This window comes from Hylobates moloch, unplaced genomic scaffold, assembly GCF_009828535.3.
Source record: "Hylobates moloch isolate HMO894 unplaced genomic scaffold, HMol_V3 SCAFFOLD_4, whole genome shotgun sequence".
In the NCBI taxonomy this organism is placed as follows: Eukaryota; Metazoa; Chordata; class Mammalia; order Primates; family Hylobatidae; genus Hylobates; species Hylobates moloch.
Genome location: NW_026652279.1, coordinates 4,245,480 through 4,270,681, shown reverse-complemented (window position 1 = coordinate 4,270,681; position 25,202 = coordinate 4,245,480). Strand labels below are relative to the sequence as shown.

Below are 25,202 nucleotides of genomic sequence, written 5' to 3'. Positions count from 1 at the left end.
CCCATTCCTACTGCAGGGAGTGCCTTTCCTTTCCTGATGCCAGAATTCATCTTATTGATCCTTCAGTCCTGGTTCAAATGCTGCCTTCTCTGTGAGGCTTCCTGAAGCCGCCAGTTTGTACTGTCTCTTAAGGGCAGAGCAGAGATTATAGGTTCAAATCCTGGCTCGGCCATTTTCTGTGTGACTTTTAACCAATAACTTAAACCAGTTTGGGCCTGGAGTTCTTCATCTATAAAATGGGATAGAAAGAGCCTACTTCATAGGACTTTTGGGGAATTCAATGAGAAGGTGCATGTAAGCACCTAGAAGTGTGCCTGGCATCAAGCAAATGCCAAGTACCACCACCACCATCATCATCTTGTGTTACTCTTACTGCACACATCATACTCAATTATAATCGCTCTTTTGTTACTCTAGGTCCCCAAAGGCAGGGCTGATTTCCATCTATGCATGGAAGAACAGTTACAAAGCTCTGCCTCCTACTAGCTTTGCAACTTTGGGCAACTAACCTAACTTCGTTGTGCCTCAGTCTCCTCCTCTGTAAATGGAAGTAATAACATTGCATGTGGCATTGTGGTGGGATGAAGATTAAATGAGTTAATGCATACAAAACACTTAGAATGTTGCCTGGCACCTGGTTAATGTTAACTATTGTGATTATTGTCATCACCACCACCCCAGCTTCGGCAACACCGTCACCCACCACCATCCTAGCAACAGCATCATTACGTATCATCACCACCACTCTCTTCCTCAGCACCCTCACACAGCAGCAGGAGATGGTGAGCGCTCACTGGGTGTTTGCTGAATCTGACTCCTCTCTGTAACATCTGAGCGTGTAAGTCATACAGAACTTCAGATGTGCTGAGTATCAGCACAAAAGGCTGCCTATGATGAGATTGCTGGTAAAGAGCTGGAATCTCAGTTTGCCCTGAGACTAGACTGTATCATACTGCTTTTTCCCCTTTTTTTTTTTTGGTAGAGACACTTTCTTGATATGTTGCCCAGGCTGGTCTCAAACTTCTGGGCTCAAGGGATCCTCCTACCTCAGCCCCCACTCAAAATGCTGGGATTATAGGTGTGAGCCACCGTGCATGGCCCCCGTACTTCTTGCTGTGTCCTTCAGAAGAAATACCCATCCTGCTCCCTGACTCAATTTGTGGCCCTAATAAAACAGCAAGCTGCTAAGACTACTAGAACGCACAAAATAATGGCACTGAGTATACACCCATCTCATTATAGGCCCTCAGACACCAACAATCCATGAGGCTAAACTTCCCCATGCCTAGGTCTCCAGAGAGCAGAACATGCTGTAGGCCTTTCAGTACAACAGCTGCAGCGTGCCACAAGATGGGCAATTCTGTACCCCAGACTCAGGCAGACCTGAGTACAAATTTTGACTTAGGCCTTTCCAGCTGTGTGGCTTTGGGTAAATGCCCATCTCTGAGTGTCTGTTCACTCCTGTATCAAAGGGACACAAATGATAACACTCACCTCTCGGGGAGTCCTGAGGATGAAAAAAGATCGTCTGTGTGAAAACAGACTGTGTAAGTTATGGCTACGTAACTTATAGGACCAAATGCAAAATGAAATCATGGGGCCCATTCAAAAGTTATTAAAGAGTTTTGAGAAGGTGAGAGTAGAGTACGAGAGAGTATGAAAACAAGCACAGGCCCTTCTGAGCACAGGGCCTGTGTGAGTGCACAGGCTGCCTGCTCATGAAGCTGCTCTGGATCAGTCAGGCACCAAGCACAGTGCCTGACACAGAGGAGGTGCCCAAGAAATGTTCATTCTTTTCTTCCCTTCAATGGAGCCAAGCAACAATGCTGACGGTATAGTAACACTAGACACTCCCCTCTGTCAGGAGCAGCACATTTTTACTCGGAGCTTTGCTGGTAACCTAGCTGCCTCCCAAAGGGCCCAGCAGAACTGAGCTGCCCAGTTACTGGGGGTTTCCTTCCCTCCATGATGCCCAAATTGTGACACCAAGATAAGGACAGGACCTCTGGGTTAACAGAGCTCCTCCTCACCTCCATCTCCGGTTCATCCAGATGATGTAGTTTTCCCAGCAGGACTAGCCCTTCGATTCCTGCCTGACATGGGTTATGAACTGGCAACCCTGGTTTGACACCCCTTCCTAGTAGTTATTTTTTAATTGTGAGATAGCTACCAACATTTAATAAGCAAAGGAATTCAGATAAAAATCAGCAATGGTAGCTTCCACTGGAAATGTTCAAGGTTGGCAACAAAAGCCTGAATTCCCACATGGCAAACATCATTTGGAAGCAAGCGGCACACTCCGTCAGACAGGGTGTGTCTCACTGGTTTGCCACAGTCGCCACTACTCCCTAGTGTCACACCAGACCAGCTTTCCTCACTCCCAACTCCCATTGCCAGCTCACTCTGGCCAGCCTAGTTTCAGTTTGCAAGATGGCACTCTGACCCAGTGAGTCTGCAGAACAACACTAACTCGGGTCTTTTGAAAAGGCCTCAAAAACAAAAGTAAAAATCATGGTTTAATAAACTCACCATGACCCTGACACCAATAACCTGGCTCAAGAGACGAGGCTCTTTCTGTACAAAGCAGCTTTCTCCAATTCTGTTTATTTTTGAAGAGATTTTATTTTTAGGCCAATTAGAAACTAACCATGCTGTTGCTCTGCCCGTATAACATAGTCCATTCTCAGCACATTTGGATCTGTGTGTAGAAGATGACAATGAGGAAAGGAGTATCAACTGATACCCAATCCTCCCCCAGTGGATGTGATGTGCAGGTGAACAGCTACTCACTAGAGGGTGATGTGAGGCCAGCTAGAGCCCAGACTCAAAGAAAGAGCCTGCTCCTGAAATGTCTTCCCCATGAAACTTGGGGCAAAATGCTAACGAACCCTCTCTGAGCGTATGCAGGAGGAAGGTAAGGTTAACAGCCTCCCCACAGCCGTTCTTTCTCTCCGTACAGCCTTTCTTTCTCTCCGTCTTTATTTCAGCACCCAGCAGAATCTGAGTAAAGTGCCTCCATTCTGCTTTTAAAAAAAAATAAAAAAAAAAAAGAAAAGAAAAACAGTTTTCAGTGGCATATGTCATCACTGAATTAATGCTGTTTGCCTTTTACTGGCTTGGCTCTCATCCCAGTAGAAGCAAATAAAAACGGAGTACAATGTACTATAAATGCTACCGGCAGCAATACATCAGATGGACCCATCTGAAATGCCTCCTCCCCTCCAGGAAGGGCTCAACTTCTGCTACAGGACAAGAACCGCTCTGGTGTCAAGACTAAAACTAGCTTGGATCCAAGAGGCCTCTATCAGGAGTAGGGAAGAGCAAGATTCTTTAATTTGCAAGAAAGATAAAGAGAAGGACGATATGCATACTCATAAATTTATAGCCTGTTTCCATCGTGGGGAATTTCACCATATTTGTTCTGAGCCATACCACTCATTAAAAACCTCCCATATCTGTGAATTAAGGTGGCTGCTTTAAAAAAAATAGTGGAAAAACACATAACATAAAATTTACCATCTTAACCATTTCTAAGTGTCCCATTCAGTGATGTTTAGTATATTCACATTGTTGTGCAACTGATGTGCAACTGATCTCCAGAACTTTTTCATCTTGCGAAACAGAAACTCCATATCCATTAAACAACTCCCCATTTCCCCTTTCATCAGCCTCTGGCAACCACCATTCTACTTTGTTTCTTTGAGTTTGACTGCTAGATATAGGTGGAATCATGTATTATTTGTCTTTTTGTGACTGGCTCATTGCACTTAGCATAATGTCCTCAAGGTTCATCCATGTTGTAGCATGTGACAGGATTTCATTCCTTTTAAAGGCTAAACAGTTATTTCATTGTATGTAGTATATGCCACATTTTGTTTATCCATTCACTCATTGATGAACACTTGGGTTGCTTCCACCTCTTGGCTATTGTCAATAATGTTGCCATGAACATAGGTCTACAAATACCTCTTTGAGATCCTGCTTTCAATCCTTTGGCCATACAGTTAACCCATCAACAACATAGGCGTTAGGGGTGCTAATCCCTGAATAGTCAGAAATTCATGTATAACTTTTGAGTCTCCAAAAGCTTTCCTGCTAATAGCCTACTGTTGACCAGAAGCCTCACCAATAACATAAATAGTCAGTTAATGCATATTTGTATATTATTTGTATTATATGCTATATTCTTATAATAAAGTAAGCTAGAAAAAAGAAAATGTTATAAAGAAAATCATACGGAAGAGAAAATATTTATATTTACTATTCATTAAGTGGAAGTGGGTCATCATAAAGGTCTTCATTCTCATCATCTTTGAGTAGGCTGATGAGGGGAGAATGCAGAGGGGTTGGTCTTGCTCTCTCAGGGGTGGCAGAGACAGAAGAAAACTCATGTATAAGTGGATATAAGCAGTTCAAGACTGTTTTTCAAGGGTCAACTGTATACCCAGAAGTAGAATTGCTAAATCATATGGTAATTCTGGTTTTACTTTTTTAAGGAACTACCATACTATTTTCCACAGTGGCTGCACATTTTACATTCCCACTAGCAGTGCACAAAGGGTTCCCTTCTTTCCACATTTCTGCCAACACTTATTTTCTATATTTTTGATAGAAGCCATTCTAACAGGTGTGAAATGATAAGGTGGCTGCTGTTTTTACAGGGCCACAAAATTGGCCTTTTATTTTTCTGGAGCCCTGACGTAATTACCCAAACCACCGCTGCAGAGAAATGATTGTTCATCAGTTACAAATAAATATGTTCTCCTGCAACAGGACACTGGCTCTGTGTTAACACGTGTGGGCAGGATTAGAGCATCATTCGTTTCCATTTATATCACTGCCAAGAGTTCCTGTGAATAAGTGCTCCCTTACCATTTCACGCAGAGCTTAATTCACCAGACTCAAACAATCAGAATGATGGTCTGTCATCTCTATTTCAATTAGGTGGTGGGGGAAAGTGGAGAGGCATTTGATAAATCCTAATTTAATTCCAAGCCCCTAAAAGACGGCAAGTCCTAACCTATCAGACGGCCACCATTGACAGTTGGTTGCAATAGTACGTGGTTCTGAAATCAGTCACGGACAGAAGTTGTACACCAATCTTATACCAAATACGCCACCTGCTGCAACCTGAATTCTTGACTCCAAACTCTCCGGAAATCTAATTGTTCTTGGTGGGGTCTGGTTTTCCATACCATGAGATTTCCCATCTGTCTTAATTCAAAGATCGTTCAGTGGGCAATAGAAACTCCAAGGACCCAGATACTTTCTGAGAAGAAACTAAACCATACCGGCAGCTGAGTAACCCCTTCGGCCTACCCTGAGCTCATTCCCACGGACATGCCAGGAAGATGACAGACCAGGACGGGGGTGGGCAGAATTATAAAGAAAACATTTCTCTAGAAAGAAACCTGACCAGCAAAACTAGCACTGGCTGAAAACTACTTCTGATAGTCCATACAAGTGCCTGATGTAACTAATTTTAAATAAAGCATGCTGCAGTGCTCCCAATCCCTAGACAGCTGGGTACTGCATTCATGATTTCTGCCCGATCTGCATGAACCTGCACTGGTACTTATTTTTGTCTTTAAATTACTACTCTATTTGTCCTCAAGTAAACTTCTTCAATAAGGGAACTTTACACGAATACTATAAATCAGGGGGTCTCGGCCTTGGCATTAATGACATTTTGACCAGATGGTTCCTTGTTCTGGAGCTGTCCTGTGTGCCATATGACGTTTAGCAACAGGCCTAGCCTCTACCCACGAGATACCAAGTAGCACCCCAGTGCCAGTTATGACAACTAAAAATGTCTCCAAATGCTCCCGAATGTTCCTAGGGAGAAGGACAGAATTCCCTCCGGTTGAGAACCACTGTCACAAATGGAAAGTTGGTCTCTTTTTAAAAGTACACATTAAAATATTCACTTAGTTAATACTGCATCTGAAATCATCTGGCATTGCTCATTCTGGGAACTGGCGCCAAAGCCAGCATCACATGGGGAGGATCCCCGTGGACTACAGAGTCAGAGCCCGTGTTTGGGCTCTGTCTTGCCACGGGCCATGTGGCTCTGGGCACGTTCCTTCATCTGAGCCTCGCTCCCCTCACCAGCATGACGGCAACAAAGTACAACATTCATGGGAGTACTCTAGGATCAGTGACATACGCAGCTGACCGTCTGCACAGGCAGGGCTAGCATAAATGTTCACTGGTGACGCTGTTATTATTTCTGTAATTAAAGGTTTTCACGTTGGGTTCCTTAGTGCTCGAGAGTTCCAAAGAGGCGCCTCATGGTTTGCCCAAAGGAGCAGAGTGGCTGCAGCTTTGCACCCTCCACTCTGTCTCAAAGCAGAACAGCAGCCCAGAGCCTCTGCCCAACTGTGTCCATTCTTAGCTCATAGGCCATGCAAATGCAGGCCAGGGGATGGATGTGGCCTGCTGGCTGTAGTATGCCGACCCCTGAAGTGGACTGTCCCCTTAGCACCTGACTCAGGGCTGAGCCAGAAGATGCAGTTAGTAAACCTTCAGCAGTGAGTGTTCACGTACTGAGTTTCTGAGCAAGATTCAATCTGAAATAAGAGTTTCCTTGATTTAAGGAAACAAAAATGGAAAATCTCAGCACCAAATGATGAATTTGTAGATGCTGCCCACTCTGAAATGTTTTTGTAAGGTATGCTGTACTGCACAGTGCCCCCAAGAACATTTCACTGCATCAACTGGCTTCTGGGTTCACGATGCGGCTCCTCAGGGTGGGACCACATGCTGCATTTCCATGTAGCAGACATCCAGCTGAGGGCTTTGCACTAAAGAAATGCTAGAAAAAAGCCTGGTGAAAAGGAGGGAGTACACGTAGGCCTTCAAGCCTTCTGAAAGGCTTCCCAGGAAGTTGCAACTCTAGCACTCAACACTACAGTAGAGGTTGACCACCAGCGGTTCCTACCTGGCCCAGGGATGGGTTGAGTTTGGCCTACGTTTTTAAAAAGGAGAAATTGTTTTAAAAATTTGAGCTTACTTAAAAGTTGGGGGGTTCTGCACAAAAACCTGGATTTCTGGCTCACTGGCCCCTCTTTGGAAAAGTCACGTGCTCTTTAATTTGCTGCAGTCCTTACCACTCCCTACTGTCTAACACCTGGTCCTTGTTTCTCATCAGTATTAACTGGTTTCTGTAGGTGTCTGGGTTTGCCACTTCTTCTAGAGAAGGATTCCCTTCTTCTCCTTCCCTGGGAGATAATATATTAAAGCCACTACTCACAGGACTTAAAAATATGTTATGAAACACCAAAGGAATTTAAACAAGCTGTTTGGAGATACTCATAAAAATGTAACAGTGTGTAACTTCACACATTATCACTCTTTTCAGAGACCAGGTATTGATTAAAGTAATTGTTTTTTCTTAATATGAAGAAAAAATAAATGTGGAACAGATTTAAAGCAAATGTACACACAAAGTCCTTAAAATAAATCACTAACATTAAAATGATGGCGATTTCATTAAAAAATAAATACCACACTGGAGGAGGCAGACAGGGCAAAGGACGGGGTGAATGGAAGTGAAGCAAGACCTTAAGGATCATTGAGTGATGTGGGATTTGCTTGTTTTACCCTCAGGTCACTCACATCCTTTACTAATCAACAGGCACATGCATATTTCTGTGTAAACCAGGGGTTGGCAAATGACAGATTGTGGACCGTATCAGACCCACTGCCTGTTTCTGCAAACAAAGTTTTAATTGAAATACTATCACATCCTCTCAGCTGTGTATTGTCTATGGTGGCTTTTGTGCTACAAGGCAGAATTAAGTAGCTGCAACAGAGACCTGTGGCCTGCAAAACTGAAAAATATTCACTCTCTGGCCCTTAGCTGAAAAAAGTTTGCTTATCTCTGGCTTAAACAATCATCACCACCATTTTCAGATTTGAACTGCTTGAAATTCTGAAGGAAGTTTTTTTAGCTTTCAGAAGTGGACCTTCTCGCTGAGCTGAAGGTGATAAGGGAAAGCTCTGATTTACCAGTGCTGAGTTTCAGGAGGTCCCTTTTTTTTTTTTGGAGACAGAGTCTTGCTCTGTCATCCAGGCTGGAGTGCAGTGGCGTGATCTTCTCACTGCAGCCTCTGCCTTCCAGGCTCAAGTGATCTCCCACCTCAGCCTCCCGAGTGGCTAGACTACAGGCATGAGCCACTATGCCCTGCTAATTGTTGTATTTTTTCTGGAGACGGGGTTTCACCATGTTGCCCAGGCTGGTCATGAACTTCTGGATTTAAGCGATCCAACTTCCTTGGCCTCCCAAAGTCCTGGGACTACGGGAGTGAGCCACTACACCCGACCATCTGGAGGTCATTTTTAATGGCAGCTACTTGGGGACCAGTAGCTTTAATGTCCACAGACAATAGCAAAGGAAAGGGCTGTGGGGGGTCCTCCTCACAGTCACCATCATTGTGTGGCACCTGGGCTGCTGACAGCTTCTATTTGTCAGTGACAGTGAGGGGGTCTCCACAGCCACACCACCTTCGGCATTAAGCATGATCATTAGCTCCCCTTTGCAAATGAGTACACGGGACTAAGACTTACCTGAGGACCATGAGTGAATAAAGGACAGAGCCAACTCGGTTGATCTGACTCCCAAAGCCACTCTGCCAAGATTGTAGATGTTCTCAGATTTCTGTAGGGTGGAAGCTGGGGACCTACACACCTCATACCTGGAGTAGGGAGCCCCCAGAGTTTACCATCAGTTTCTTCTCCCCTGTCTCTGGAATCTGGAACCTGACTCCAATGGCAAGAACTCATTTCCACTTACCTCTCCCATCTCTCAAACTGTAAATACTCCCAGCCTAAGCTCTCAGCAGCCATATTTTTCAGGAATGTGGTCAAACAAATGTTTAAGAGGAGCAGGCTGAAAATGCTACTTTGCCACAGCCCATAGTCCAGAGGCTGAACACTCAAGCTTGAAAATCAATTCCAAGTCCACCGCCTGTCTTCGTAGAAAACACACTAGTCCAAGCCACCATTACCACTGCCTCCTAACTGGGCTTCTTTCATCCATTCCTGCCTTCCTATATCATCTCCACGCAGAGGCCTGAGAGGTCTTTCAAAAAATCAATGAAGTAACGCTGCAGCCGAGATCTACCACTGGTTTCTCATTTCTAGTAGAACGAAATCCTCAGTGTGGTCAACGAGTACCTTTCCAGAGCACCTCCATCAATCTCTAAATCCATCCCCTCCTCTCCCCCTCACTCTCTCTGGTCTAACCACACTGGCCTGATAGCTCCTCAACTGATCCTAATTAATTCTCCACTGTAGGGTCTCTGGACCTGCTGTTCCTGCAGCCCAGAATTCTCCTCCCTGGATCTTTGCATGGCTAGCTCCTTCTTACCGCTTGGATCTCTGCTCAGAGGTCATCCTTGACCACTCAGAGCTACACTGTTCCTCCGCTCCCCAACTGTAGCAATTAAGGCTACTTAAGGGTATGCATTTGTTTACTGGCATATTCTCAAGCTCCCCTACCAGAAGGCAAACCCCAAGAGAAGAGAAGTTTGTGTTACCTATGTTCTACTCCCAAAGCCTAGCCTGGTGCCTCTTATACAGTGGGAATTCCATACATGTTTCTTCAGTGTCTTCAAATGCAAGAAATTCAACTTTTTCAAAGTAATTCCTAGAGGGGATGTCACTGTTCATACAGAAACAGCTTCCCAAGTGGCCCCATGTTTCCTTCACTCCGTTCCACAAAAGGCTACTCTGCACCTTTCCCCAAATCACAGCTAAAGTGAGCAATACCCACAGGAGACCCCCACTTAAAAAATTAGTTCATACCAGCTTTAAGAGGAAAGTAATTCAAAACATGAAAATTTATTCTAAGTTGTATCTTAACATACGAGATCTCAGCTTTAGATGAATTTTAATGTTTACAAGTGCAAAAGCAAATAAATATTTACCAGTTGCTTTTTTTTTTTGCACTCTTACAACTCCACAACAGCTTAGACGCAAAAAAAATTGTTGCTAAACATCTTGTAGTCTGGCAAAATGAAGAATTTCTTATTAAGAAAAGCCCTCACAACAATAACAACTCCTCATGCTTATGGCTCCCTTGCAGCAACTATCAGGACGGTTCATTAAGATTTGAGCATATGATAGAGCAACAAAATTGCCACCAGGAGGGGTAAGACGAGGATCTCATGCCCTGGCCTCACTGTTCATACACTGGCTCATTCCCACAGCAATGGCAGCTCTGGGAGAGAGGGCCGTATTTCTTGGGCAAGGACCATGGGCCAATACCAGCTCTCCCCAGGCTGAAGCCTTTCATTCTGTAGGTTTCCACGAATATGCCACTTCTCCAGTGGCCTTTCTTTAAGATAGGTCCCTATTCCTCTCCATAATTCTCTTGGACAGCATCCTGTTTATTTCCTCTATTACCATTTCACAATCGAAAACTTCAGTGAGCTAGTTTTCCAGCTTGCCAGTTAACCATCTAGCTTGCCGACTAACCACCATCTAGCTTGCTCACTTTCTAACGTTCCTGCTACCTAACTTCTGGGCATGTGCTCCAGCTAGCTGCTGTCTGTCATCTGTCTGCCCTCCCCTTTAAACTTTCTAGGCAGGGACCAGGATCCCCTGGGACAGCACCCTGCCCAGTCCCTGGCACCAAACTAGCCATTTGTAGCTACGTCATATAATGAATATGGAATGAAATCTTAATAAATAAACTTCTTAAGATCGATGGCTTTTTTTATTCATTTGTATCATTGCCTGGTTGAAGTCCCTGGAGTTATTCCGAGGCAAGAAAACAAATATCAAAGAAAGACTCCAGCATAAGAGAGTAGGCTTTTGGAGTAAAATAGGGACACACACATACACATTCACACGCGCGCACCTTTTCTATGACAGACATATATGATTCTAAGAATATTAAGTACTTTCTGAAGCTTCACCTTCTCCTTCCAATTTTTTGAAAAAGGGTACGACTATTCACAGGAGCGGGAACCCTCAAAGAAGACCTGCACCACTTACCTGGATTAACAGTGATAAATCTGCTGTCTTCAGAAAATCGGTCCCCGTGGGACATAGGCTTTTTAGATGGCATTTCGGGCCTCCTGGGATCACTCCCTGCATACTGCTCCTCTGTGGTGGTGGGGGGCACTTGGGTGGAGGTGACCGTGTCGGGGTCCGGGCCTGGGCCGGCATCCCTCCTTCCGCCCGTCTGGTCTGTGGGGACGGCAGTGTGGTCCTGCTCATGCCCAGGTATAGTCTGATGCCCCCCCTCGGCAGTCCTGTTAGGAGACGAGGGTGTGGGGCTAGGCTCCATCTGGTTCCGCTCCTCGGCAGCATGGGTCACCCCGCTCTTCTCCTTCTTTTCGGAGTCCTTCTCTCCATCCTCCTCGTGCTCCCGCTCCCCATCCTCACTCTCGCTTTTCTCATCCTTCTCTCCTTCCTCGGTGCCCTCGCTGTCCTTGGTTGGTGACGAATCACCATCGGGCCCTGGAGAAGCCAAGGCCTCTGTGGTGGCGAGGACTGGCCTAGCCGCCTGCTTGCTGGCCGAGGCGGCCGTAGGGAGGCGCGTGGGCCACACAGTGCTGGGGAAAGAGGAGATGCCACCACCGCCGAACCCCAGGCCGGCGAGGAGCGTGCTGGTGACCACCGAGGCCACTGTGGCCTGGCTGCCACTGGAGGAGGGACCCATCCCAGTTGCCATGGAAACAAATGAGAATGGGATGCCAGAGGACGTCCAGGTAGAAGACCCCGAGCTGATGGGGGCCATGTCGGCCGAAGAGGCAGGAGACGCTGTGGGCTGGAAAGGGTCACCCGGCAAGGGTGGAAAAGAGGCAGAAGAAGAAAAAGCAGAGAAGCATCAGTAATTAAGATTGGGAACGAGACCCTGGTTGTCACCCTCTGAGGATTTTACTCATTTGTGCTATGGAGGTTTCCAATGTATGGCATAAAGTGGACATTAGGTGGTCCATGGGTGATCAACTTTTATTTTTAATGGTTTTATAATTGTGAACATGTTAAAAAGCATAACTAGTGAATCAAACTCAGCTTTTCACTGATATTACCCAAGATGAGGCTAGGTACCAAAAACACTAAGTAGTGTTAAAGCTCACTTACACAACAAAGAAGTCAGGAATTGGAAAAATCAGACGGTCATCTGTTCTTGGGGTGATGAGAGGCAGAAGACCTTTGATTTTATGTATATCACTGACACTTCAGTAGCTACTCAGTTCTAGGTCTGGAAAGATACTGGGCGATCCAGCCCAACCCCACCATCTCCCAGTGAGGAAGTGGGTGGACAAGGAGGGAAAGCAGCCTGCCCAGGTGTGCAGTGACAGGGTCAGAGGCAGAAGCCATGCTCTGCAGTGCATGCTCTGGGCACTGGTTTACATCTCTGCATCTCCATGTTGGGCACTGCAGAGTCACTGTACCTTTCAGTTTCTAAGTTTATCCGTGGGAAAATCTGAGCCCATACAGATGACAACAACATCAACAACGATAACAAGAATTCGAATGAACAAATGCCAACTGTGTGCCAGGGCTTTCCATGCTACTCTGGAGGCAGACGTGATCATCACCCCATTTTGCAGGTGAGGAAACTGAGACACAGAGATGTTAAAGAGCTTACACAAGGTACATGACCTGGAAGGCACAAATGCAGGGCTGCCTGGGCCCAAGACTCGGCTCGTTCTTCCCACCATACTAAATTGGGGCTCAAATCTGGGGGTTTTACTCACATAAGGTATCTTAGGAAAACAATAAGTGCTGCTCTGAGCTATTAGTCTAATTTTAGCTTGCCTGCTGGGTGATGCTGGACACATTACTTTAACTCACTGAGCCTCGGTTTCCTCATCTGTAAAACAGGAACAACAGTAACACTGACCTTGTGGGCTGCCTGGAGAAGTAAATAAAATAATCTGTGCCCGAAACCCAGGGAGAGCATAGTGAATTTTACGCTATTATTATCATCACCACTGCTGTGATTAGTATTTTAATTATTCATTATACCAACCAGGAATGGGGAAACTAAGATATTAATTCTGGTTCCAGAAATTTTCAGATCCATATAACTTTAGGCAAATGACAACCTCTGAATTTGTGCATATGTCAAGTGAAAGGGTTGGAACAGATTTAACCCCCTTATGGTCCTGCATCGTCTGATCCCACAAATCATAACTAAAAATATGAAGAATTTTTACCTTCACAAAATTATACAATATAACCACCTAACACTGTTGCACAGCTTGTGTTCGTAAGGTACTGAATTATAAAAAGCGAATAACGTAATTTTTTTCTCTACCATAACCGCTTTATACTGAGCAGTTTAACAACATTATACTGCCACTTCGTGGTGACAGTTTTAACTGCAAGCAAATTAACAACCCGCCACGACAAAGCAATCTCCCATTCTCTACTTACCACTCCTGTTTTCACTATTCTGGTCCCTTGGAATATTCGAGTGGTATTAGCTGAGAAACAAAGAAATTACATTTAAGCAATAAAACTTTTTTTGTGACTCTAACAAGACATTCCTTATGAACACAAATCTGAATTACATATAATTTTCACATGTCAAAATATTATTCTGTAGATTTTTTCCAACCATTTAAAAATGTAAAGCCCTTCTTGGCTTACGAGTCATACAAAAACAGGCAGAGAGCTAGATTTGGTTTGTGGGTAGTAGCATGCTGACCCCTGTCTTCAACTATTAGTTAAAAAGTTATTTTTCAATTTTTACTGTTTTCTGTTTTATTGAGGTAAAAGCTTACATACAGTAAAATGCGTAAGATATAGGTGTATAGGTGAATGAATTTTACATATGTAAACTCCTGTGTAACCACTCCCCACAGTAATATAGAGACATATCACCAGTGTGTGGCTGGAGAAAAGGTGGACCTGTGCCCGCATCTAGTCAATATCCACCTCCACCCCCCAAAGCCAGCCACTATTTGGACTGTGTCAGTTTTACCTGTATTTGAACTTGATTTAAAGGGAATCGTATTACACCATTGTGCCTCCTCTACTATCTTTTTGGTCATGATTTCTTATCCTTTTTGTGATTCTAATTATCCATCCTTAACTTATTACTGTTTACCTTAAATTGCTAATTTCACCACTTATTAAAAATGAGCTGTACAATAATTTAACTCTATTTGCCCACCTTATCTTTTGTGTACTGTTATATTTTTATTCCTACCTATATTTTAAAAATCCTGTAAGCTACTGCCAATTGTTTAAAATGGCCTAATGATTTCATATTAACCATACATTACCCTTTCTGGTGTTTATTTCTTCCTGTAGCTCTGTTCTCCTATGTGTTATCATTAAACAATATAACTTGGAAAAAAATTTTTTTAAGATTATGATAAAATACATGACAGAATTTATCATCTTAAAGTTTAACAAAATGGCCAGGCACAGTGGCTCAAGCCTATAATCCTAGCACTCTGGGAGGCCGAGGCAGGCGGATCACGAGGTCAGGAGATTGAGACCATCCTGGCCAACATGATGAAACCTCGTCTCTACCAAAATACAAAAAATAAGCTGGGTGTGGTGGTGGACGCCTGTAATCCCAGCTACTCGGGAGGCTGAGGCAGGAGAATCACTTGAACCGGGGAAGCAGAGGCTGCAGTGAGCACAGATCGCACCACTGCATTCCAGCCTGGTGACAGAGCAAGACTTCATCTCAAAAAAAAAATAAAATAAAATAAAAAAATTACTGTCTTAACCATGTTTAAGTGTATGGTTCAGTAGTGTTAAGGTTGTTCACACAGATGTACAACCATTACTTCTATCCATCTCCAGAACTTTGTCATCTTGCAAAACGGAAACTCTGTATGCATTAAAGAACCCATTTCTTCCTTCCCCCAACCCTGGCAACCACCACGGTACTTTCTCTATGAATCTGACTGCTCCGGATGCTTCATATAAGTGGAATCATACATATTTGTCCTTTTGTGTCTCACTGATTTTACTTAGCATAACGTCCTCAAGCTTCTTCCACCTTGCAGCATGTGTCAGAATTCCCTTCCTTTTTGAGGGTGAGTAATATTCCATTGTGTGTATATAGCACGTTTTGTTTATCCCTTCATCAGTCAAAGGACACTTGGGTTGCTTTCACCTTCTGGCTATTGCAAATAATGCTAAACAACATGACTTTTTAAAAACCCCATCAAACTGCTTCTATGTGGTTCTTTCAAAAAACAAAAGTGCTATATAAACTGAAAAGCTGCTTCCTATATACACTGAGAGATTAGCGAAAATGCTATAATAACGCTTGTACCTGCTATGATAGTTACCAAAACCAGAAATGGCAAGTGACCCACATATATTTTTGTTTGGCCTGCAAACTTTTATAAAAACAAAACAAAACAAAACAGAATTTGCCACCAATATTGTAGATGGTAGCTTTATCTAAAGCTCTCAATCTCTTGCTTATCTGAAAACTCACAATATTGGCAAAACCAGGCTCACCTTCCAGCTGGGCACCATTCAGCTGGGGCTGAGTGTCTATCACCCCCTTTAGGTGGCCACATGGTCTCCGATTTCCCACTGACGGCACTCCCCTCATGTGTACGTGCCCCCTGCCTGGCCCCATGGACGCCGGAGTTTGCAACCTTGACCTGATGATATATCCATTTCGCATAGTTGGAAAGTCAAATGTGTGTAGGTCCCAGGTCAAATAAGGCAGCAAAGAAAGCAAGTAACGGGGGTCTCACCCAGCCTAAATATAGCCTCCCATGATCACTGAGCTGCTCAAAGATCAACACTTCATGCTTCAGACAGGTGTGCATGCCTCCCCTATTTAAGACAGGAAAAAAGATTCCCAGGAGGAACTACTTTACCTGCCCTTTCAGAGGGGCTCTATTTAATGCCAACAAACTGAACAGCCACTCCATCAGCATGTGGCTTTCCACTGGTCTTGAACAATCTCCACTGGGGTCAATATCCACTCGGGTCACTGATAGCCCTAGTGACTAGAAGCTTCTACAGGACCTTTCAGATCAGGAGTGTTTACCTAGGGTCAATGGACCTAATGGGGTTTTTCTAAGCTCTCACTGCAATGGTGCCCTTTTTTCCACTATGTATGTAGGCAACCAATCCCAACTGCATTCGCAGGACCTGCAGCTTTGTCTCTGATGGAAATCTCAGATATTTTCTTACCGCCTTAGAGTGGTTGTAGCTATTGTGGAATACCATTGATGTTCATCACTACTCAAAAATCACTGGAGCTAACAGACCAACCACTTGTCATTTAATACCTTAATTTTAAAAAGCACATATATTATTATATCCCAAATGTGTTTAAAATATTTTGACAACTGTATTGAATATAATTGGTTCCTTTCCTATGTATTTCACTTATTTATCTAAAACCATTCTGAGAGAGGATCCAGGGCCTTTGCCACGGATGGGTCTGTGGCTCAAAGAAGAAGCTTATAAACCCCCATTTTCCATGACTGTTGAGAACTGCAAAAAGGCTTTGAATATCTCATCAATATTTTCATCCTTTTGTTGAAGACCGCAGGTATTTGGTAATTTTTACTCTTTGGGGTGGGCCATTGCTGTGTGTTGCTGATTACGCTTTGCAATAAGAAAACCCAACTCAGCTTAGTAGCAGAGTTTTTCTGCAGTCACCTGCACCCAAGCCATCATTTCCCTGTTTGTAAAATAACCCCTACTGCACCAGCTGCCATAAAGTGAGGTTCAAATGAAATAGTTTATGTAAAAATGCTCTGTCACTGTGAGCCATTCTACAATATTGCTTGCTATTATTATTGTTATATTATTGTTATATTTTCCGCAGTAAGGTAAACATATTTATTATGATGTTACATATAACCTAAATAGTGTTATATTTACTATAATATGGTAAATATTCCATGTGGCTTCCTAATGCTCCCAAGCAAGATTAAATTTATTATTGAGAAACCTAATTATTCTGAAAAAGGAGATACCTTTTTTCTTTCCATTTTAAAACTTGCCCCCTTATCAACATGGAGGGATAAACGCCAATATACGTAATGAGTAAAGTCATGTCCACCTCTGAGGAAAGAAAGTCTGTAGACAAGGAGACACTGGCCACTTTCAGCAAGTCATCACGATCAGACATTTAAACTATTCCATGCTTTGAACTTATTAGCTGACAGGGCCTTTTGGAATTACATTATGTTATAAACATTGAATTTTTCAAAGTCCATGCAGAAGCCAGGGAGCTCTGGGCCTATTAATCAGGTAAGGCAGTTCTGCAGATTCTAGGCTCTTGGATGGCGCACATGGGAGGCCTAATCATGATTTATGTGTCCGAAGTTCCAAGGCCGCGGCCTCAGCGAGCTCCCAGTCTGCCTTCCTTCTTTCTCCCCTAGGCCAGCACAGACCTGGCCTCGCCCTGCAGTCCTTCCTCGACACAGGGAAAGAGACCAATATGTTCACAGTAAAGGTGGGCACAGGGAGCATGATTTATTTGTGAAAAAAATGCAGCTATGCTTATTTCCATTCGTTTAAATGGAAGGATGAGATCAATGTGAACACTAGCAAAGAATATTTAAATACTAAATGGAAAATGTTCAAGCCAGAGGGGATCCTTGGAGGAAATCTAGGCTGGAGGGCTTCTAATCCTAGGTTTATTGTTTATTATTTTTATATACTAATGCTAAGGGGGGGACTTATACACAGTGCCAGTAACTAGAACTATGTGAATGACTCAACATCCATTACCCCGCATCATTCTACAAAGACCCTGTGGGGTAGATACTATGGATACTGCCACTTTTTGGATTGGGAAACTACAGTTTCAAGCAGTTAAGAAACATTCTCATAGTTGCGCAGCTTCTAAGAGGCAGCCGGGACTCACACCAGAGGTCCTCACTCCAGAACCCCTTACGGTGCCTGCCAGTTCCAGGGCCATCAGGGCCAACTTGTGAAAGCTCAGATTCCTGGATAAAGCCCCCCAGCCCCAGGTAAGATTCTGATGCAGCTGGTCTGGGAGGGGCCCGTGAACGTGCACTTCTCAATGAGTCTTCCAGGAGCTCTTGCCGTTGCCGCTGCTGCTGGTCCACAACTCACAGGCCTGACTGGGTCCCCGAAGTTGTATGCAAAATTCTAGCACTTTGTAGGGGAAAATGTCCAAACCTTCATGAGATCCATAACTCAAAAAAGGTTCACCACTGGCCTGGTTAACCTGGTGTGGTTTTCTTATTTGACAGATAAGTTTCCCTCAGGGAAAACTGAGGACCCGAGAAGTCGAAGTCAAGGACCTGATCCAAGAGGACCTCAGGCTGGCAGAGCAGAGTCCAGCACCCTGGTCCCTACTTCCATGCCGGTCTTAAGGCCTGTCATCAAACCAAATCAGCAAACTGCAGCCCATGGCTACAGCCCATAGCTGCCTAAATAATCCTGGAACCAGGACTGGGATTAGCTTGGGGCAAGTAAGACAGAGTGTATCTACCTCTACTTAAAATGCAGATATTTTATTCATGAGATTTTTACATTAATTTTGCTTTTATTTTTATTTTGTATTTATTTTATTATATTTTCATTTCTTCGAGATGGAGTTTCACTCTTGTTGCCCAGCCTGGAGTGCAGTGGCGCAATCTCGGCTCACTGCAACCTCCGCCTTCCAGGTTCAAGTGATTTTCCTGCTTCAGTCTCGCGAGTAGGTGGGAGTAGCTGCGATTACAGGCATGCGCCACCACGCCCGGCTAATTTTTGTTTTTTTTTTAGTAGAGACGGGGTTTCACTATGTTGGCCAGGCTGGTCTCGAACTCCTGACCTTGTGGTCCACCCACCTCAGCCTCCCAAAGTGCTGGGATAACAGGTGTGAGCCACCACACTTGGCCTAATTTTGCTTTTAAAAAACATCCCATTGCCGGGCGCGGTGGCTCACGCCTGTAATCCCAGTGCTTTGGGAGGCTAAGGCAGGCAGATCACGAGGTCAGGAGTTCAAGACCAGCCTAGCCAACATGATGAAATCCCATCTCTAGTAAAAATACAAAAAATTAGTTGGGCGCGGTGGCGGGCGCCTGTAATCCCAGCTACTCAGGAGGCTGAGGCGTCACTTGAACCCAGGAGGTGGAGGCTGCAGTGAGCTGAGACCGCGCCGCCGCACTCCAGCCTGCGCAATAGAGCAAGACTCCATCTCAAAACAAACAAACAAACAAACAAACCAAAATTCCATTAGAATATTATGTCTCTTGGTCACTCAATTCTTTGGTGCCCCTTAAAATTTTGAGCGAAGGCAAATGTCCCACTTGCTTCACCCTAGTTCTGGCCCTGGACCTTTCTATTAGTACCTAAGTCATCAGGACCATCTATCTAGATCCAGGAATCTCAAGGATCCTGCATGCAGGGGCTTGTTTGTGTGGCTCGCAAGCCGGAAGGGTGAGGTGTAGCTGCTTTGGGCTGCAGTTTTTGAGAGAACAGCTAACTGAATCACGTTAGAACGACAAAGAGGATGTGCGACGGTACAACTTGGAAGGGATTTTGTGACACAGCGCTGGACAGTGACCAAGAAAAAGGCCCGAGTACTTGGTTCCCCACAGTTGGAAAATAACAATAAAACAAATAATCAAAAATGCTTTGTTTCTTCTCCCCTCTTCTGCCTATAAAACCTCCAACCTAGAAGACCTAAATTACTAGGGCTTTCCACATAGGTTTTCAAACCCTACACTTCTCCGGCCAGGCTTGTTGTATTCTTCCCCAGCACCTGAGCAGGAAGCAGCAGAAAACATTGGGAGGGAGTCTCGGGCGCCCCAGGCCACAGCAGGGGAAGCCACAGCCTCACCTTGAAACAGCATCGTCTGGCTGAAGTCGCTGCGCATGTCGTTCCGACACACGGCCTGGACTCGGAACAGGTAAAGGCTATCGGGTGAGACGTGGCTAATGGTGGCTTTCTGTAGATAAAGAAGGAAGAGGCAGCGAGTTAGTTTTGAAGGCCAGGGCACACTTTGCATTCTAAAGCCAAACCTGAGTGCCGTGACAAAGCCTGACAGACGTGATGCTTCCCTGCTGACCAAAGGCTCACTTTGGAAGGAAAGACTGCTTGGACCCTGCCTGGGAATCTATTTTTATGAACTTCCCTGGGAACCTGTTTTCAGCATCGAAATGTTCAGGACACGGGATAGAGTAAAATTATTATTATTATTTTTTATTGAGATGAAGTCTCGCTCTGTGACCTAGGCTGGAGTTCAATGGCAAAATCTCAGCTCACTGCAACTTCCATCTCCCAGGTTCAAGTGATTCTCTTTTTTTTTTGAGGCGGAATCTCACTCTGTCACCCAGGCTGGAGTGCAGTGGCGCAATCTCGGCTCACTGCAAACTCCGCCTCCCGGGTTCACGCCATTCCCCTGCCTCAGCCTCTCCGAGTAGCTGGGATTACAGGAGCCCGCCACCAAGCCCAGCTAATTTTTTTTTTTTTGTATTTTTAGTAGAGACGGGGTTTCGCCATGTTGGCCAGGCTGGTCTCGAACTCCTGACCTCAGATCATCTGCCCGCCTCAGCCTCTCAAAGTGCTGGGATTACAGGGGTGAGCCACCCTGCCTGCCCAGGTCTGTTTCTTTACAGTTTAAAGGCCTCGCTGTATTTTTATTACACAGAGTATGGGGCATGATGCAAGGAAGAACACCAGGCTAGAAGGCAGAGGACATGGTCTCCTCATATCACTCACAAGCTGTGGGGTCCTGAGTCAGTTCTTTCAGCCTCTGCTATCTTCTGTAAAATGGTGAGAGGAAGAGCTACTTCATAGGTACTTGTGAGAATTATATAACACAGGCCCAGCAAACCTTGCTCAGAGGTAGACCACACCAAGCAACAGAAAGAATGCCACTTGGCTAACATAGGGGTGTTGGCAAGCTGTGGCCCACTGTCTGTTTTTATCAATAAAGTTTTATTGGCACACAGCCATGGCCATTTGTTTAGGTAGGTCTACGGCTCCCTCCACTCTACAATGGCAGAGTTGAGTAGTTATGCCAGAGACTGCATGACCTGTAAAGCCTCAGATATTTACTATGTGATCCTTTCCAGAAAAATTTTGCCAACCTCTGGTCAAACATTAGCCAAATCCAGGTCCCTCTTCCTCACAGTTTCATTCTGACAGCCTTTAAAAATGAGAAAATGGAAACTACCTAAAAAGCAGGCAGCACTTGCTTCCTAAAGAAACAAATAACAAAAGCAACTGATTTTCAAAGACTCTTCTTAATAGATGAGTTGTCTTATCATCAAAGCATGTGTTCTGGGCCAAGTATAGAGGCAGCTCTGTGAGCTTAACCACCAGTTGGGAGTGGGTTTTCCCGACGCAGCTATTGAAAACCTCTGAACTGGTATTAAAATGTTATTGTGGCCACACCTGCTGCTGTTGCCTTAAAAGCAGCTTCCCAGTGAGAGGGGTAGGCTAGGGCCATGTTATTTAACTTTAAGCCTCACTGATCTCATTTGGAAAAGGTGGGCAGTAACACCTGCCCACAGGTTTGTGGTGAAGATGTGGAAGGCAGATGTGCACTAGAAAATGCTGCTCAAATGATATGTATTACTTCCAGGTTTCTGGGCCAAAATAACCATGAGTTAGAGAATAGCTTTGTTGCCACTAAGTCAGCACTCTTCACTCATTGAGGAATTAGAAAAATTAATTTTCTGTGTCTCCAAAGAAAATAACCAGCCCTAGAAATTCTTACAAGAAGTTGCTGTCAATGCATGTTTTTCTCCACATCTCTCTTTCTTTGAAACTAATTTATGCTTCATTCTCTAAACCTCTGACCTCATCTTCTGTTCAGAGTGAAATCTTCACTCCATCTATGCAGGGATTTATTAGAATTCACTCCAAGACGGTATCTATTCATCTTTGCATGTTTAATTATTTTCCACTTAGAACCAGAAACTGCATAAGCGCCTAGATGGTTTCTGCTGATTAATGCAAGCCATCTTCACTTCAGAAAGAGAAAAATCCCTTATGGACTTCCAGTTGTGACAAGAGAAAGGTTAAAATACATCATAACCTTGGGTGCCTTTCAATAGATTCCTCTCTGATTTCATGAAGCTCATCATTCCCTAATGTGACCCAGATAACAATGTCTAGTGGGGAAATTGAAAATATAAATGGAAATGAAGTAAAAGAATCTTCATCTAAAGAAATATGAAAAGTATTATTCTATAACTGATTGAATGGGCCCGGAGGACTCTGTATTGGAGAAAAAAAGTGATAACAGTCATTAAGAATCCCACTTGGTGCTATTGCATTTTTCATGTGCATATACAATTACGGGTTTCATTATTCCAGAGCCTTCTTTTGATTAACAATAAATGCAAGGCTTTCAAACCAAATGTGTCACTTTGAGTTTTTAGGCAAAGACTTAAAGACAGAAGTTGTGGGCTGGGCGTGGTGGCTCACGCCTATAATCCCAGCACTTTGGGAGGCCGAGGCGGGCAGATCATGAGGTCAGGAGATGGAGACCATCCTGGCTAACACGGTGAAACCGTGTCTCTACTAAAAATACAAAAAAAAATTAGCCAGGCATGGTGGCGGGTGCATGTAGTCCCAGCTACCTGGGAGGCTGAGGCAGGAGAATGGCATGAACCCGGGAGGCGGAGCTTGCAGTGAGCTGAGATTGCGCCACTGCACTCCAGCCTGGGTGACAGAGCGAGACTCTGTCTCAAAAAAAAAAAAAGACAGTAAGACAGTAGTTGTGGAGAGTTTGCTTTTATAGGGAACGAGACGGCTTCTGCAAACATCTGTTCTGAAGGGGCTTGTGTGTTGGACACTAAACATTTATGTAAATTTTAAGAGGAGACGTTGAATTAGGCACGTGTAGCCCAAAGTGAGGTCAGATAGTATAGTATTTGAGTATCTGAGCAAAGAGATAAGATATTACACAGCTGTAAGGCTTTGGCAGGTATTGGAAATGTGTAAGGCAGAACAAACGTGACAAACGGAAGTGGCAGCGACTGTGGACAGTGGTGGTGGTGACATTAGCAGCAGTAGCTTTAGTAGGGGAAGAGGAAGAGGAGAATGACTGTAATAAATAAGTTAATATTTATATAGTTATATAGGACCTGTTGAATACTTGCATAGCTCATTTAGTATTTATGATAATCCCATCAGATGAAAAGGGCCTAATTGAGGCTGTTTGTTAATAATGAAAGAAAAAGCAGTCAGTTTCAAAGGAACCAATCTAAAGAAATGAACCGGCTCTCTGGGTTGCATAGCTGTTAAGTGTAAGGTCAGGATGGCTCCTAGGCAGGCTCCATCTACTGTCCTCCCTGGCACTCTTGAGCAGCGCAGCAATGGCAGTGCCCATGTTCACCAGACAGCGTGAGGACAGATGACACAGAGCTGGCACACTGTGCAGTGCCTGGCAGAGACCTGCAGCAGGAGCCCCTCTCTGCAGCATGTACCCTGAATCAGAGCAGGGGCTTCATACCAAGTCTTTGTCGCTGTCCTTTGTAAACGTCTTCTCCTTCTCATCCTCATTCTTGGTCCAGCTGTAGGAGATCATGTAGTTCATGATGGGTGGGTGGTAGATGGTCTCCGGCTGGCTCCAGGACACCTGCAGAGCTGTCTGGTTCAGAGGCTGCACCTTCATGTGGATGGGTGGAGAGCTGCAAACTGAAGATACACAGGGCTCAGCTCAGGGAGCTTTCAGAACGATGCACCATTCAATCCATGCCCCTAAGGACTGCAGCCTCAAAAAGTTGAAAGAGTAATACAGGAAGCACCCATGCTCCCTTCTCCTGGGTCCTCTTAACATTGTGTGTGTAGGGAGGGGGAGAACATTGTTCACACACACACACACACACACACACACGCTTGGGACACAGATGCACATGCACACACACACGTGCATGGGACACAGATGCACATACACACATGCATGGGACACAGATGCACATGCACGCACACACACATGCACGGGACACAGATGCACACACACACGTGCACGGGACACAGATGCGCACACGGACACACGCATGCATGGGACACAGATGCACACACACACGTGCACGGGACACATGCACACACACACATGCATGGGACACAGATGCACACAAGCACACACACGTGCACGGGACACAGATGCACACACGCACGTGCACAGGACACAGATGCACACGAGCACACACAATCAGAGCTGTTTTTCTGCTAGGCCAGTAAACACTGCAGCATTCTGACGCTTCTCCCCTAGGTACTCTGTCCTGCATCTCCCAAGATTGAGGACACTTTCCTATGTAACCATAATAACAGTTTCTATCAAAGAAACTAAACATGAATTCAATACTATTGTCTCATATATAGTCCATATTCAAATTTCCCCCGCTGTCTCCAAAAGATCCTTGATCACTGTGTCCCCCGACTTCAGCCTCATGGTCATCAGCCTATTTTTCTTCATGATGGACGTTTAGAAGAAGCCAGGCTACTGGACCGGTAGAGTGCACTAACTAAAACTGTAGACGAAACCTTATTGTAAGCAGGTCCGAGTGCAAATAAATAAATTTAAAATGAGACTTTAAATAATTTTAAAGCAAAGTCACATAACACAAGGATGACTTTCTCTGGAACAGCAGAACCCCGTGTAATTATCCTGACGTGGGGTGTAAGGAAAAGTCAGGCTCATTCATCTTATTCCTTGGGGCTGAGAGGTTTAAGGGACACGGTGGGTCTAAATCTATTTACAGACAAACCTGTGAAAGTGTTGAGACCTTGCCAGGTCTGAATGAGTTATACAAATGCTCAACAGGTCCAATCCAGTCAGCCGGAAATGTGTGCTTTCTCGGGGGTGTCCAGACCCCTGTGGCCGTGCTCCCTGCCTTCATGAAGCTGATGGTCCAGGGCAGGGGTTCTCACCCTCAGCACCCATGACCTCTTGAGCCAGACAATGCCTTGCTCTTGGGGGCTGTCCTGTATACTGTATAGCAGCATCCCTGGCCTCCGCCTGCTAGATGCCAGTAGCCCTGCTCCCCGTCCTCAACTTGTGACAACCAAAAATGTCTCCAGGTATTGCCAAAGGTTGCTTGTGGGAGCCAATCACCTTCGGCTGAGAACCTCCACTCTAAGAGATGGAGGCTCACCAAAGAATCCCACGCGCAGAGCCGTTACTGCACGCCAGGACAGGATGGAGGGAGAGGAGGGAGAGGAAGAGGTGGCTCAGGCTTTGGCACCCAGGGAAGACGCCCTTGAGGAAGGTTCATGTAACTGAGGGCTGAGATTTTATCGAGATGAAGGGGGTGGGAGCTGT

The 25,202-nt window shown here is 44.8% G+C and overlaps 1 protein-coding gene across 7 annotated transcripts in view; it reads right to left on the bottom strand.

Annotated features, from left to right (window-relative positions):
- Positions 1-25,202, bottom strand: part of PTPRG (protein tyrosine phosphatase receptor type G) — a 759,442-nt gene that overhangs the window by 97,709 nt on the left and 636,531 nt on the right. For all 7 annotated transcript variants that reach the window (XM_032149389.3, XM_032149390.2, XM_058437116.1 and 4 more), the window contains 4 exons: positions 23,391-23,575; positions 19,763-19,871; positions 13,399-13,448; positions 11,002-11,779 (listed from right to left, as the gene is read on the bottom strand). In XM_032149389.3, the coding sequence (XP_032005280.1) occupies positions 11,002-11,779; positions 13,399-13,448; positions 19,763-19,871; positions 23,391-23,575 (1,122 nt within the window). The remainder of the gene's footprint in view (positions 1-11,001; positions 11,780-13,398; positions 13,449-19,762; positions 19,872-23,390; positions 23,576-25,202) is intronic.